The sequence below is a fragment of the Cynara cardunculus genome (assembly GCF_001531365.2).
Source record: "Cynara cardunculus var. scolymus isolate 2C chromosome LG 3, CcrdV1, whole genome shotgun sequence".
NCBI lineage: Eukaryota > Viridiplantae > Streptophyta > Magnoliopsida > Asterales > Asteraceae > Cynara > Cynara cardunculus.
This window is the reverse complement of record NC_037530.1, coordinates 1,250,388-1,263,527: the sequence shown is the minus strand read 5'-3', so window position 1 is coordinate 1,263,527 and position 13,140 is coordinate 1,250,388. Positions and strand designations below refer to the sequence as shown.

Here is a 13,140-nt window from a genome sequence, read left to right as displayed (position 1 = left end):
ACCAATACCTTCACCATTCCAATTTTACTACTTTTTATACTCATTGTCCCAAACCATATATAGATTTATACGTAAAATTTTATAGCAAAATATTGAATATTCATAATGTTTTTATTATGAAGTTTTAAATGTAAAAAAATAATCTCACGAAAATATGTTGGTCTCACATGATATCAGATCTATTGCTAATGTTCAAGTGTTCTATTACAATTTTTTTTTTAAAAGATAGTAGATCTGAAATTTAAAGTTAAAGGGGTTGTTTGGTAAGGAGGTTGAAGATACAAAAACAGTCAGAGAGTTTTGGAACCATTAAAAAACAAATATTTCTTTTGTCAAACAACATTCACCTCTTAACGATTCAGATTTTTTTTAAGTGTATAATATTTATATACGGCAAATAGAACAAATAAGCTCAGACACCTTTATCGCATTTGGTGAAGTTTGAACCTCTAACCTCTTAGGAGGCCAAATACTCACATACCGCTAGGCCAAATGTCTTTTTGTGACGATTCAAGTGTTGTCTCTTAATAAAACTATTAAGAGAAACAAACAACCCCAAAAACTAAGAAAATTGCACTAAAGGTATTCGAACTCGGGTCTAATATGGAAGAAAAGTTGTGCATACCAAACTTTATCAAGAAAAACTTGTGTTCACAATGTAGTTTCAAAATATATACATTGACATACAATAAGTTAATACAGTGACATTTTTCACGACCTTGTAATTTTTTACAATACGGTGGCACGGGCCAGCGTATGCTTTGCATTGGGTCCATCATGGCATTTAGTCCACTAAGGGGTGGTTCGGTTCGATTTCTATTAAGACACGTATGGATAAAGATGTATGTATTGGCATAATTGTCTGTATAATAACAAATAAGTCATTGTTCGTTTGTCGTGCTGAATAAACTGTTCGAATGTCAGAAATGACCACTTTATCCCCGGTCTATATTTTTGTAGTGTTTGATAAAAAATATTGAGTAAATAAATTTTAATTATAAAAAAGCTGTAAAATAAAGCTGTCTGTTGATGGCTGCCTCCTCGAACTCTCTCTATCTTGCTCGCTAACGGCTTGCCCCCCTCATCGATCTCTCTCTCGCATCCCCTCTCTTCGGCTTGCCCGCTCACCGATCTCCCCCCCCCCTCTTCGGCTTGCCTCACCGATCTCTCTCTAGTCGAACTCCCTCTCTCTATCAAAGTCGTGTGAGCAGGAGCAACCGAAGTTATGTGAGATTGAGGATTCAACGAGCAATCGAAGCTGAAGAAGGATGGTTGATGTGTTTGGGGAGAGGGGTACTTGGGAAAAAGTAATGACTGAGTGGATATGAGTGTGGTGTATTAGCCGAGTGAATCGACCCGTATATGACCCTTTAATCTTATTATTAAATACCATAAATACATACAAATTATTTTTTTAATACTTACACTTTATACCCTTATTTTATTACTTGGTTTTATGTTTTTATGTTAGGATTATCAAAACGGATTTTTTGGAGAATTTTCCATCCAACATCGTTCCTATTTTCTCCGTTTTGAAGAAGTTCGAGAAAAAAAAAAAAAAAACCAAAAAACGCAAAAAATTTCATTTTTCTCCGTTTTGGAGAAGCTGCTGGAGACGTTGTTGCGTAATTCAAGCTAAAACAACCATCCGTGTTCACAAAACAAATAATGAGATCGAGTACTATCGACTCAGTAACTCTGGGTATTCGAAATACAATATTCGACGTAAACCGTAGACAGACAAACCAAGAATCGAGCAAATTTACCACACATGAAATGCATCAAGGGTGTTTAGTTCTAAACCAATTTGCAACCCGGAACATTGATCCAATGGAGCTCGAGTTCGACTTCACCACATTCGACGTTTCTCAACCTCAGACACATATCTTGGACGACAGCGTGGTTTCGCCAGGTTATGCAGCTCTCTTCGGCCAGGCAATTTGACTTGCTAGGTTTTATCCGCTTTATAACGGTGCCACTCGGGAGGTTCTTCAGATTCATCTTTAGCCCCTCCAAAAACGGTTGTATGTAAAATTCCGCGTCTCCCATTTTGTCGTCCATGCTAAAGAAGTCATGGTCGTAGACTGCCTGCAAACGTATATGTATATATGTATTATAAGTGTTATAGGTCGAACCGAGAAATGCATATCCACAAACATAACTTGGAAGATGCAGGCCGTGACATGCAATTTTTGGCGTTCACAAACTAATTAATTGGCTAATAAGCTTGCAGTAAGGGTTTTTTCATCAAGTTCTGTTATGGATAAATATGTCTGTATAGATTAGGAAAGTTTTTGTTTGGAAGAGGTAAGTGTTTTTTTTTAACTTGGAGGGGCGGGTTTGGAAAAAACTTGGCTTTCTGCATAAAGCCCCCCCCCCCCCCCCCCCCCCCCCCCCAAAAAAAAAAGCTTATTAAATAAGTCACTTTCTATATCATTAAACCACTACCAAACAGTCACGTATAGCTAACGAAATAAGTTGTGAGTCCCGTTAAGCTCATTAAGGTGCTAACAAACAAGCCCTTAGATAAATATACCAAAGCAAACCAAACAAGCCTAGTATATCCCGCCCGAAGGTGGAGTCTGTGGAGGGTGAGATGTACAAAAACCTGACCTCAAACCCCAAAGAGTAAAACAGTTGTTTCGTTTTTCGTCAAGATAATGTGCAAAAAAGAAAAAAGTTGCTTGCTAGATATCCGTATGATATTTTGGCTTATCAAAGTTGCAATTTGACCATTAACATCAAACCAAATGTCTTTTGGATGTAAACTCGACATCTACTTCGCACTATGCGATAAAAAACTGCTAGCTACATGAAACATTATAAGACGGTTTGCGAATAAGAAGAGATTGGGGCTAAAATTTCAAGGAAAGATGTATAGAGACTTTTTATTCCATAACTACAAAGTGTAGATCTTTCAAGGGTACAACTTAGGGGTTGTTTATCAAGTGCTTACCGAGTGTCACTTACCTTACCGGGTGACCCGATAAAAGGCATAGCAAAGACTGAGAATCCTACTCGGTGAGTGAGCCCGGTGAGCGCTTACCAGGTAAAAGACGCTTACCAATAATCCATTTTGATGGCCAAGAATGTTACCCGATTAGGTAAGTGAGGGTGGTGGCTCTTGCTGGTAAGCTCTTATTCGGTAAGCGTTTGGTAAACGACCCCTTAGTTTTCTTCAGAAACGTTCATGGGATCGAATGTAAACAAACGTATGATTTTGTTGTCCACTTTTACTTCATGAATGGATCGAAATGTAAGAAAGTTACCAGCTTTATTGGAAGCTCAGGATTATATATGAAAAGAGTCAAGTCTTCGTTCCACACAGGGTTGACATGCCTCTCCATGACTCGAGTCTTCAGCTTCTGCACAACATTATAAACATCCATGGAACAAAGGGTTTAATGATGAAGTTCTAAGTGGAAGAGATGCAAAAAGTAATATAACTAAATATCAAAGCAAAACCTAAGGTAGTTTCCTCAACATGGTAAACTCTTCTTTGTTTGTTTTTTCTCAAAACCGACAAATAGAGGCTAGGCCTTGCAGCACCTCCTCATAGGTCACCAGTTCGAGTCTCTAGGGATTTGGCTAATATCTTAAGGGGTTGTTCCCCATTGGATTAGTCAAGGTGCACGCAATCTGGTCCAGACACCCTGCTTACCATGAAAAAAAGTCTCAAAACTACGACTACTGGTTCAAGAAACTCGGTTAGCACCAGTTGCGCCTTGGGGCGCCTTCTCATGGGTCGCCAGTTCGCGTCTCTAGGGATTTGGCTATTATCTTCATAAGCATTCCCCATGGGATTAGTCAAGATGCACTCAATCCGGTCCAGACACCCATGTTTACCATGAAAAAGAAGTCTCAAATCTACGACTATTGGTTCAAGAGACTCGGTTAGCACCATTCGGGTCAAAAATCTCATTTCTACACCGTAGTTTGACTGGGATATGGAAGACCAACGATCATATGAGTTCTATAATAGATTAGTCTTTTGAAACTGCACATGCTAGACAGCAATAAAGTTGAAGAGGTCGAAATGGGTTTGTTTACTTGTTCGAGACATATGCACGACAAAATTGCTTTGTTGATTACTATGACTGCATTAAGGGTGCGTTTGGTACGCAGACAGGACATGACGGGACAGGACGGGACAGGACAGAACAGGACAGGACAGGACAGCTGTTCAACGTTTGGTAAGACATGATAGGACTGGACAGAACTGGTTAAATTGACTAATTTACCCCAATGAGTCAATCCCAGAATTCTAACCACCATGATCAAATTAGTCTACCATACTCCTAAACCCACTTGAGAAACGACATCGGATTCTAAACCCTAAAATCTTCAACTTCAATCAATTTTACAGTCACTGACAATTTCGATTAAAACCCTAAAATGAAATCGAAGGAGATCTGATGAACAATCTTACAAAAGTAGTTCTTATTGCTGCAGATTACCAAAATGAGCTTGTTGTCTGGGTTTGTAAATGCAATCGTCACAAAAACAGCAAACATATGCAATCGATACAAAAACAGCAAACAAAGTGCAATCGATAGAAACAACAAACAGATGCAATCGATACAAAAGGGGAATGATTTTGTCCAGCAATCGACGCCTTTGTGAAGGGGAACGATTGAAACCAGCAATCGATGCAATCGATGCCTTTGAAATCGATAGAAACAGCAATCGATGCAATCGATGCCTTTGAAATCGATAGAAACAGCAATCGATGCAATCGATGCCTTTGTGAAGGGGAACGAAGGGTGTTTTGATTGAAATCGATACCGCCGATTGAAATCGATTGAAATCGATGCGGCCGATTGAAATCGATACGGCCGATTGAAATCGATACCGCCAATTGAAGTATGCGGTGGAAGCGAAGAAGGGTTTTGAGAGGGTAGATAGGTAAAATATTTCCTGTTCTAGTTAGTTCCAGGGGGGTAAGGGTGGACAGGCTTGTCCCACCCGTGTTCTAGCTAGTTCTAGTGAGTCCCACATAAGGCCACACCAAACATAGGACAATTGTGTTCTGTCCTGTCCTGTCCCACCATGTCCAACGTACCAAACGCACCCTAACAGACCCGTGTTTTAGGTTCCATTTTTTCGGGTGAGGTTTCACAAGGAAGAAACAAGGGCTGAAACATGGGCGGGGGCAGACCTATGAAGACCCGAGCGGTCTCGTGCACCCACTCAACTTATTTTGTAAGTAAATTTCTTTTGGGTATGAACGGTGCACCCACTAAACTTTAGCGGTGCTTCGTGGTACTAGAAAATACAAGGGACGTCAACCAGAAAATCGAAAAAGTCTTTCAAAATCAACCAAAAAACTTAAAAAATCCCTCGACACGGTCGAATTCGGCTAAAGAAACATAGCAAGGGTGGATCCATGCAGGCCCAACCCGTTCACCCGCTCAACTTATTTTTGGAAGTAACTTTCTTTTGGGTATGAAAGGTGCCCGCTAAACTATGAGTGGTGTCTGGGATACTAGAAAATACGGACATCAACCAGAAAACCGAAAAAGTCTTTCAAAATCAACAAAAAAACTTTAAAATATCCCTCGAAACAATGCAATTCGGCTAAAGAAACATGGGCACGGGCGGACCTATGAAGCCCCGAGCGGTCCCGTGCATCCGCTCAACTTATTTTTGGAAGTAAAAATTTTTTGATATGAAAGTTGCACGGGCTAAACTTTGAACGGTGCTTCGGAATACTAGAAAATACAAGACATTATCAAAAAGAAAACCGAAAAAAACCTCTTGAAATCAATCAAAAAACTCAAAAAATCCCTCAAACCGTGGAATTCGGCTAAAAATACATCAGTAGATGTGCCCAAAAACTAGTAGTAATAGGCTAATAGCTAACAATACCTTGTCCACATAATACAATAACAATCTTCATTTTGGTATGTTCTACGAAAATTGCATCTACAAATCTCATCATAAGAATTTGATGCTAATTTAGTTTATCAGATTTCAATCAATACTCTGATTCATTTATACATATTTTGATGAAATGGTAAGAGTTTGGATCTGCAATTTCTCCATTCCTTAATCATGTTTGGTTTCCTCGTCGTTTTGAAGAATCAATTTCATATAAATCAACAATGGAAGATCACGGCACCAAATTACACCTTTCATACAAACAGGAATAGATCGGAAGCAAAAAATTAGGGCAAATTCGAATCTCGAATCGCAATCCCTAAAATCGAAGAAATGACAAAGCAAACAAAACGATAAAAATGAAAATTACTAACCTGTTTACCCATCCTGATGACGATATACGGATCACTAGTATTGATATCACGAACGGCGAGATTTACACCTCTTTTGATACGAACTCTAAGAAGACCTAACAGAGTATTCATCACAATCACCTGATCGAATCACAAAATATTATTGTGATGAATTTGGATATCTGAAAATGATCTCCTTCTGGTTTCTCGAAAGATCCAGCGGAATTCATTTGCTTTCCGTGGTGTTTTGGATGGAATTCACAAATAGATTTCTAAATTTAGAATGCAAACACATGGTTAGGGTTTTCAAGGGTTCATCTCTCCCCTTCCGCCATTTGAGGTGCAGGTAAGAGCTCGCCAATCGCCATACCAGCTCAACTGAACCAAAACTAAAGACTATATTACGTTTTTAGTCCCTGTAGTTTGTCAATAATTGCTATTTTTATCCCTGTGGTTTAGAAATTGATATTTTAGTCCCTATAATTTGTAATATAATTGCAATTTTATCCTTATGATTTACCATTTATTGTTTTTTTTATTAATCTGGATATCCAACCTGCTATGCGAGCCGACTAATCTCAGGACGACCACCAGCTTTGCAAATAGCCCGGAGTCACTGCATTTGAATCTCTATGGCCACAAAAGGATTTTTATTCCTCTTTGGATTTGAACCTGATACCTCCTGGAACTTTTGACCTTTGGAGCCAAGCTTAAACCAATCAGACACCACCTTTGTGGTTTTTCCCATTTATTGTTATGGTCTCCTATGATTTACAATTCATTACTGTTGTAGTCCTTTGTAATTAAAGGTACTAATTAATTCAGGGATGAAAATAGTAATAAATTGCAAATCATAAAATAAAAATCACAATTTTAAAATCACATAGACGTAAATCAAAATTATTAATAAACCATAGGGATGAAAATTGTAATTTACTAAACGAGTGAGTTACAAGTTTAGTCCTTGTTCTTTATTGATTTTAACAGATTAGGTCTATAAAATGAATTTTTAACAAAATAGGTCCTTTTCTTTTCTCGTCTGATGATTTGGGACCTTCTAGGTTAATAAAAAAAAAAACTCTATTTTATTAATTTATTGTATTGTTTTATTATTTTAACCTTCATAGTGTTTTGCTGTGAAAGTTCGGTTTCTTTTACCTTCACAACATTTTATTGTGAAGTTTCAAGTATAAAAAAATGATCCCATTTAAAAACAGACTGATCTCACGTAAATACTAACAGGTCCTACGTTCGATCTCAACACCCTCTCTCCCTGCAGCTAGCCTCAACCGTCAAGTGAACCAAAAATTGCACCCCTCACATTAGTGTCCTTGGAGGCAGTTTCAAGGCCGGTTAGAATTCGCAGTAATCAACTTTTGTGCAGATAAAGTTGTATTAATTTTACAAATAAAAGAAAGCCGATTTTTACCCATAATTCCCAGTTTCTGCATTTGATCAGTATCATTAATTCGAAACTCAGTTTATTTTTCGATTCCAAATCATTCCCAGTACCTGACAGAACAAACGTAATAAACAGTGTTTTCGTAAAACATCTGTTTTTTTTTTTGAATTCCGATTACAATGCTACAAAAAGGACGGAGAACCTCTCAAATCAGTTAAAACATGGTATTTTTGTGGTTGACCCAAGTCAAATATGATCTGTAATATGCGATTTACGTAACTGGAAAATTGAAAGAAGATGCATGAATTGTGCAAATGGGGGGTTTGCGAATTTGAAGTGCAACCAAGCATCCAAAAATGGAATGATGCATATTCACAAGTTTTCTTCATATTCACTTATTAAACTCCATCTTATTCACCAAAATCCCATCTCCATTTCCCTAATTCTATGAGCCCCATCCCTTGCCCCCTCTGAATTCTCTTGGCTTTTATCCTTTTTATCTAAAGGTACATTCCTCTATTCTTATATATATATATATATATATATATATATATATATATATATATATATAGGGTTGGGTTCACGTGAGACCAAGGGTTTTTCGTGAGACCCGNTGGGTTCACGTGAGACCAAGGGTTTTTCGTGAGACCCGTGAGACCAATTTATATTCATTGATCAACTTTATAAGCTAACGATCTAATGGTCTAAAATTGCATGGTGGCAATTTTGTAATTATTGAGAAATCTTATGGCAATTTTATGATTATGAATATTGAGATTGTAGATCTAATCCAAGGGTTAAGAATTGGTTTTACGGGTCTTACGAAAAAGCTTTGGTCTCATATGATCCCAAGTCTCTATATATATATATATATATATATATATATATACATATACATATACATACACATATGTATATAAGGAGGTTCAAACGAGAACAATAACCAAATAAGAAAGCGGGTGAATCACGTGTGATTTTATGTTAGAATCACGTGTAAAATCACATGTGATTCACACGACTTTTGGTCGCGGGCCACATTGTCACCACACTGTCCACACACCCTTGCATCGACCGTTGTGTAAGGTCACATGTGATTTTGCACGTGATTTGGCTGTTTTCGTGTTCTATTATTTGGTTATTGTTCTGGTTTAAACCTACATCCTCTGTATGTGTATGTGTATTTGTATGTGTATGTGTATATGTATATGTATGTGTATATGTATATGTATGAGTGTGTTCATGAACTTTCCTCCCAACTGTGTATGTATATGTATATGTATATGTATATGTATATGTATATGTATATGTATATGTATATGTATATGTATATGTATATGTATATGTATATGTATATGTAGATTTGGGGTCATGTGAGACAAAGAGTTTTTCATGAGACCCGTAAGGCCAATTCTCAACCCTTAGATTAGATCTACAATCTGACAATCTGAACATTCATAAACGCCATGAGACTTCTCAAATTACAAAATTGTCACCATGCAACTTTAGACCATTAGCTTATAAAGTTGATCAATGAACATAAATTGGTCTTACGAGTCTCACGAAAAACCCTTAGTCTCACGTGAACCCAACCAGTATATGTATATGCATATGTATATGCATGTGTGTGTGTGTCAGTATGTATGTATGCATTTCGATTAAATTAGTTATTTATGAAACACAGAAAACACGGGGCAATCCGACCCGACCCATTTGAAACTTTTTTTTACAAGTTTGACTCGAACCAATTTTGATTTGTTAACTAACTCGTCTGAACTCTGATTTGCCATTTTTCACATATAATATAGGCATATGTAACGTTATGTTCGATTATCAAATGGATACAAGATAACGTCACTCCTGATTTGGGACAAGAAGAGGACATAAACTACTATACTACTATTTTACGGTCTTAATAAACTTGGACGCCGCTTTAGCTACGTGGTGTAACGTTTTAATAACAAATAATTTATTTCCTGTAGGTAAAAATTTTAATAATGCCAGAGATTCAGACGGGTAACGGAGCTCACACTATTTGCTCCCATGGCAAAGAACTCGCAAGGGAGCATTCGCACGATTGGATGGTCCTTATCCTCTTAGCATCGATCGATCTGTTCCTAAACATTATCGAACCTTTCCACCGCTATGTCGGAGAAGAAATGATGGTTGATATGAAATACCCGTTCTACGAAAAAGACACCATTCCTATGTATGCAGTTCCGGTACGTGCGTTTTTCTCAATTTCCATTGTTCTACACAGAGAGAACGTGCATATATCGACATGTTTTTATTCACGGAATTTTCACTGATTCTAACGCTCGTTTGAGTTACAGTCGTATGCAGTGGTGCTACCATGTGTAGTATTCTTCATGTATTACTTGTACCGGAAGGATGTCTATGATTTGCACCATGCTATTCTTGGTACGTCTCTTTTAGTTTATGTGCACACCGTACAATTTATTGGCTTAATACGTTTCTAGATACGTACAAGAAAGTAAAGATAAAAGTAGTCATAAGTTACAAACCATAAGGACCAAAAACGTAAATTTTAAACTACAGGGATGAAAATTACAAATTCTAACAAAGATCAGGGATGAAAAACATAATTTACTCTATATACGGGTCATGGCATGAAGGTTGCAAAGTAATGACACAAATTTTGCTTTTCGGACCTCAGGTCTTTTCTACGCAGTTCTGATAACAGCAGTCATCACAGATTCGATAAAAGACGCAACAGGTCGACCACGACCAAATTTCTTCTATAGATGCTTTCCAGATGGAAAAGCGGTACTAATGTCCCCTCTTAAGAAATTTCGGGAACTCTGATCGATATTATTCTTTTCGTTTTCATAGATACAGCAGATATTTCAAAATATCTGATTTTATTGTTATATTTTCAATACAGGCATTCAAGGACAATGGAGATGTTCTATGCCATGGGGATCCCCTGATAATAAAAGAAGGATACAAGAGCTTCCCAAGTGGCCATACTTCGTGTACGTTTTTGAACAACCAACTCAGATAAAAATCTTCTGTTCTGAATTCTTACGTTTCATTAATGTCCACCCATTACATGAATATACAGTGTTAGAAAAAGAATGCTGATTTGAATTAAATAAATTTAAAATATAAAAAAGTATGACGTGTCTTACTTTTATTGGTGGGACAGAGACGTTAGATTTTGGGATATGAGACTTGTATCCCTAACTATGGATGGTGATTTGCCCGACCCGAATGGGGATGTGGATTCCCCACTAAAACGGGTCTCGGGACCGTGGCCGGGGATCCATAGTTGACTCAAACGGGGGGTGGGGATAGAGTCGGGTAGCGTATCCCCCCGACCCGGTATATAATTTTATTAATATATGTATTATTTAATTTACAATTTATACCCATAATTGGATCATCATCCATTGGATATCCGATGTATATCCAATAAAAGTATCAAATGGATGAAACCGAACCGATCCAATCATCCATTGGATCGATTATCCAATGTTGATCGGTTGGCAAAATCCAACATCCAGTGGATGATTAGATCGGTTCAGTTTCCCTCACATCCAATGGATGAACAAACTTAACGTTCATATTTTTGTCATGAAGAATAAAAACAGTGAGCTTATTGTATGAAAAATGCAGGGTCGTTTGCGGGTCTTGGCTTCCTTGCTTGGTACTTATGCGGAAAACTTAGAACCTTTGATAATAAGGGTCATGTGGCGAGCCTGTGCATCGTCGTGTCTCCATATCTTTTTGCTGCGCTTGTTGGAGTGAGTCGCGTCGACGACTACTGGCATCATTGGACAGATGTTTTTACCGGAGCAATCATAGGTTCGTGATTCGAAGTTGGCTACTTAGATTTTTGCCTCGTTCTTGTAAATTTTTGGGTACAGTTTGCAAGAACGGGCGATTTGAGACACGTTTAAAAATAAAAATGTTGTACATATGTTTTCTAGGAACAACTGTTGCTGCATTTTGCTACCTGCAATTCTTCCCATTCCCGAATCACGAAAATGGTACTTTTAACTATTTGTTTTTGGTCATCTTTAAATCTTGAGAGAAAATGACCATTTTGCCCTTGAACCATACAGGTTGGGCACCTCATGCGTTTTTCCACGTGATGGAACGAGAACACTCTGTACACACAGGAACTGCGAATGCTCGTGCCAACGACTTGGAAGGGCAAGGAGGGGAGACTAGAAATTGAGCCACAATTATGGAGATGTTATAATATAAGGTAGGGGCACAAATTAATTTGCATCTATACATGAAATATGCATGGGACGATAACGTCTATCGGGAATGTTCAAACATCGGGACATTCTTTTGACGATCGTGTCGGGTTTTCCCGCAAATTGATTAACGAAGATTCCACCTCATAGACAAGTGAGATGATCAGATCAAGATTGACCCGTAAGCGTTATTACGTGTGTAATACATGTACAGAATGTAATATATATATATATATATATATATATATATATATATATAAGTATCATTCACTACTGAAGTAGTCAAAAGAAACGAGATGATATGTAAAGCATACACAAACGATCATGTTGTTCTGTATTTAGTAATGAAATGATTCTTCTAACAAAAATCACGAATTTGATTTTACTATAATTATTCTTCTAACACACACACACACACACGTATATACATATATGTGTACTTGGAATCACGTGAGACCAATCTGTTTTTGTGAGACTTATGATACAATTTTTTCACACTTGAAACTTCACAATAAAACGATGTGAAGACAGCCTTCACAGTGTTTTTGCTGTGGATGTTCTAATTTTTTTTACCTTCACAGCGTTTTGCTGTGAAATTTCAAGTGTAAAAAAGTGGTTTCATGGGTCTCACAAAAACATGATGGTCTCACGTGATCCAAGTCTCTCTCTCTCTCTCTCTCTCTCTCTATATATATATATATATATATACATACTTGAAAGATTATAATCATAACGTTATACAGACTGTTTCTCCTCATAGATACATTATCCGTTACTCGAAAAGAAAACGTCTGATAATATGTTTATTTGTTCGAATACATGTCATTTTTCTCAGTATTTGATTGAATTATCGTTATGAATACTTGTACTCCATGCAAAAATGATAGTAAATTTCTTTTCAAGTAAGATAAATTGCATGAAAAAAGTAACGTGCTTTAATTTGATTTTTATTTTGGGTGATGTAGTCTCATAATTTTCATTTTGATACTTAAGATGTAAAATTTTAAACATTTAAATTTATTATCATTATACAATTGTTTTTAAAAATCACCCACGGGTGGGGCAGGTAATTGACTTTTCAAGGGGGGGGTAAAGCACATGTGGAGTACGGGTGGTTCACACCAAAAAAGCTGCTACAAAAACCATCAACGGAAACCGGGGGGCCTCCATGTGTAACAAACATATATGCATGCATATATAAACGTGTCTACATAAAATTATATATATATATATATATAGGGGTAAGATCAAATATTAACCAATATATATATATATATAT

The 13,140-nt window shown here is 37.1% G+C and overlaps 2 protein-coding genes across 2 annotated transcripts; one reads left to right on the top strand and one right to left on the bottom strand.

The window, feature by feature from the left end:
* Positions 1–1,600: 1,600 nt before the first annotated feature.
* LOC112510251 (protein C2-DOMAIN ABA-RELATED 4-like) lies at positions 1,601–6,604 on the bottom strand. The gene is made up of 3 exons (XM_025115591.1): positions 6,255–6,604; positions 3,270–3,365; positions 1,601–2,088 (listed from the first exon to the last, which is right to left on the bottom strand). The coding sequence occupies exons 1-3, from the start codon at positions 6,363–6,365 to the stop codon at positions 1,798–1,800; spliced, it is 498 nt and encodes a 165-aa protein (XP_024971359.1). The 5' UTR covers positions 6,366–6,604; the 3' UTR covers positions 1,601–1,797.
* Positions 6,605–9,629: 3,025 nt separating this feature from the next.
* Positions 9,630–11,836, top strand: LOC112508571 (probable lipid phosphate phosphatase 4). Its single transcript, XM_025113242.1, has 7 exons — positions 9,630–9,854; positions 9,966–10,053; positions 10,310–10,419; positions 10,538–10,628; positions 11,272–11,460; positions 11,586–11,645; positions 11,721–11,836. The coding sequence occupies exons 1-7, from the start codon at positions 9,630–9,632 to the stop codon at positions 11,834–11,836; spliced, it is 879 nt and encodes a 292-aa protein (XP_024969010.1).
* Positions 11,837–13,140: the final 1,304 nt, after the last annotated feature.

Coding starts and splice junctions, on each gene's coding strand:
- LOC112510251 (XM_025115591.1), bottom strand. CDS start 6,365: ATGAATACTCTGTTAGGTCTTCTTAGAGTTCGTATCAAAAGAGGTGTA. Junction 3,366..6,254: donor TCATCAGGATGGGTAAACAG/GTTAGTAATTTT, acceptor AATGTTGTGCAG/AAGCTGAAGACTCGAGTCAT. Junction 2,089..3,269: donor CTGAGCTTCCAATAAAGCTG/GTAACTTTCTTA, acceptor ATACGTTTGCAG/GCAGTCTACGACCATGACTT.
- LOC112508571 (XM_025113242.1), top strand. CDS start 9,630: ATGCCAGAGATTCAGACGGGTAACGGAGCTCACACTATTTGCTCCCAT. Junction 10,420..10,537: donor GCTTTCCAGATGGAAAAGCG/GTACTAATGTCC, acceptor TTTTCAATACAG/GCATTCAAGGACAATGGAGA. Junction 11,461..11,585: donor TTTTACCGGAGCAATCATAG/GTTCGTGATTCG, acceptor TATGTTTTCTAG/GAACAACTGTTGCTGCATTT.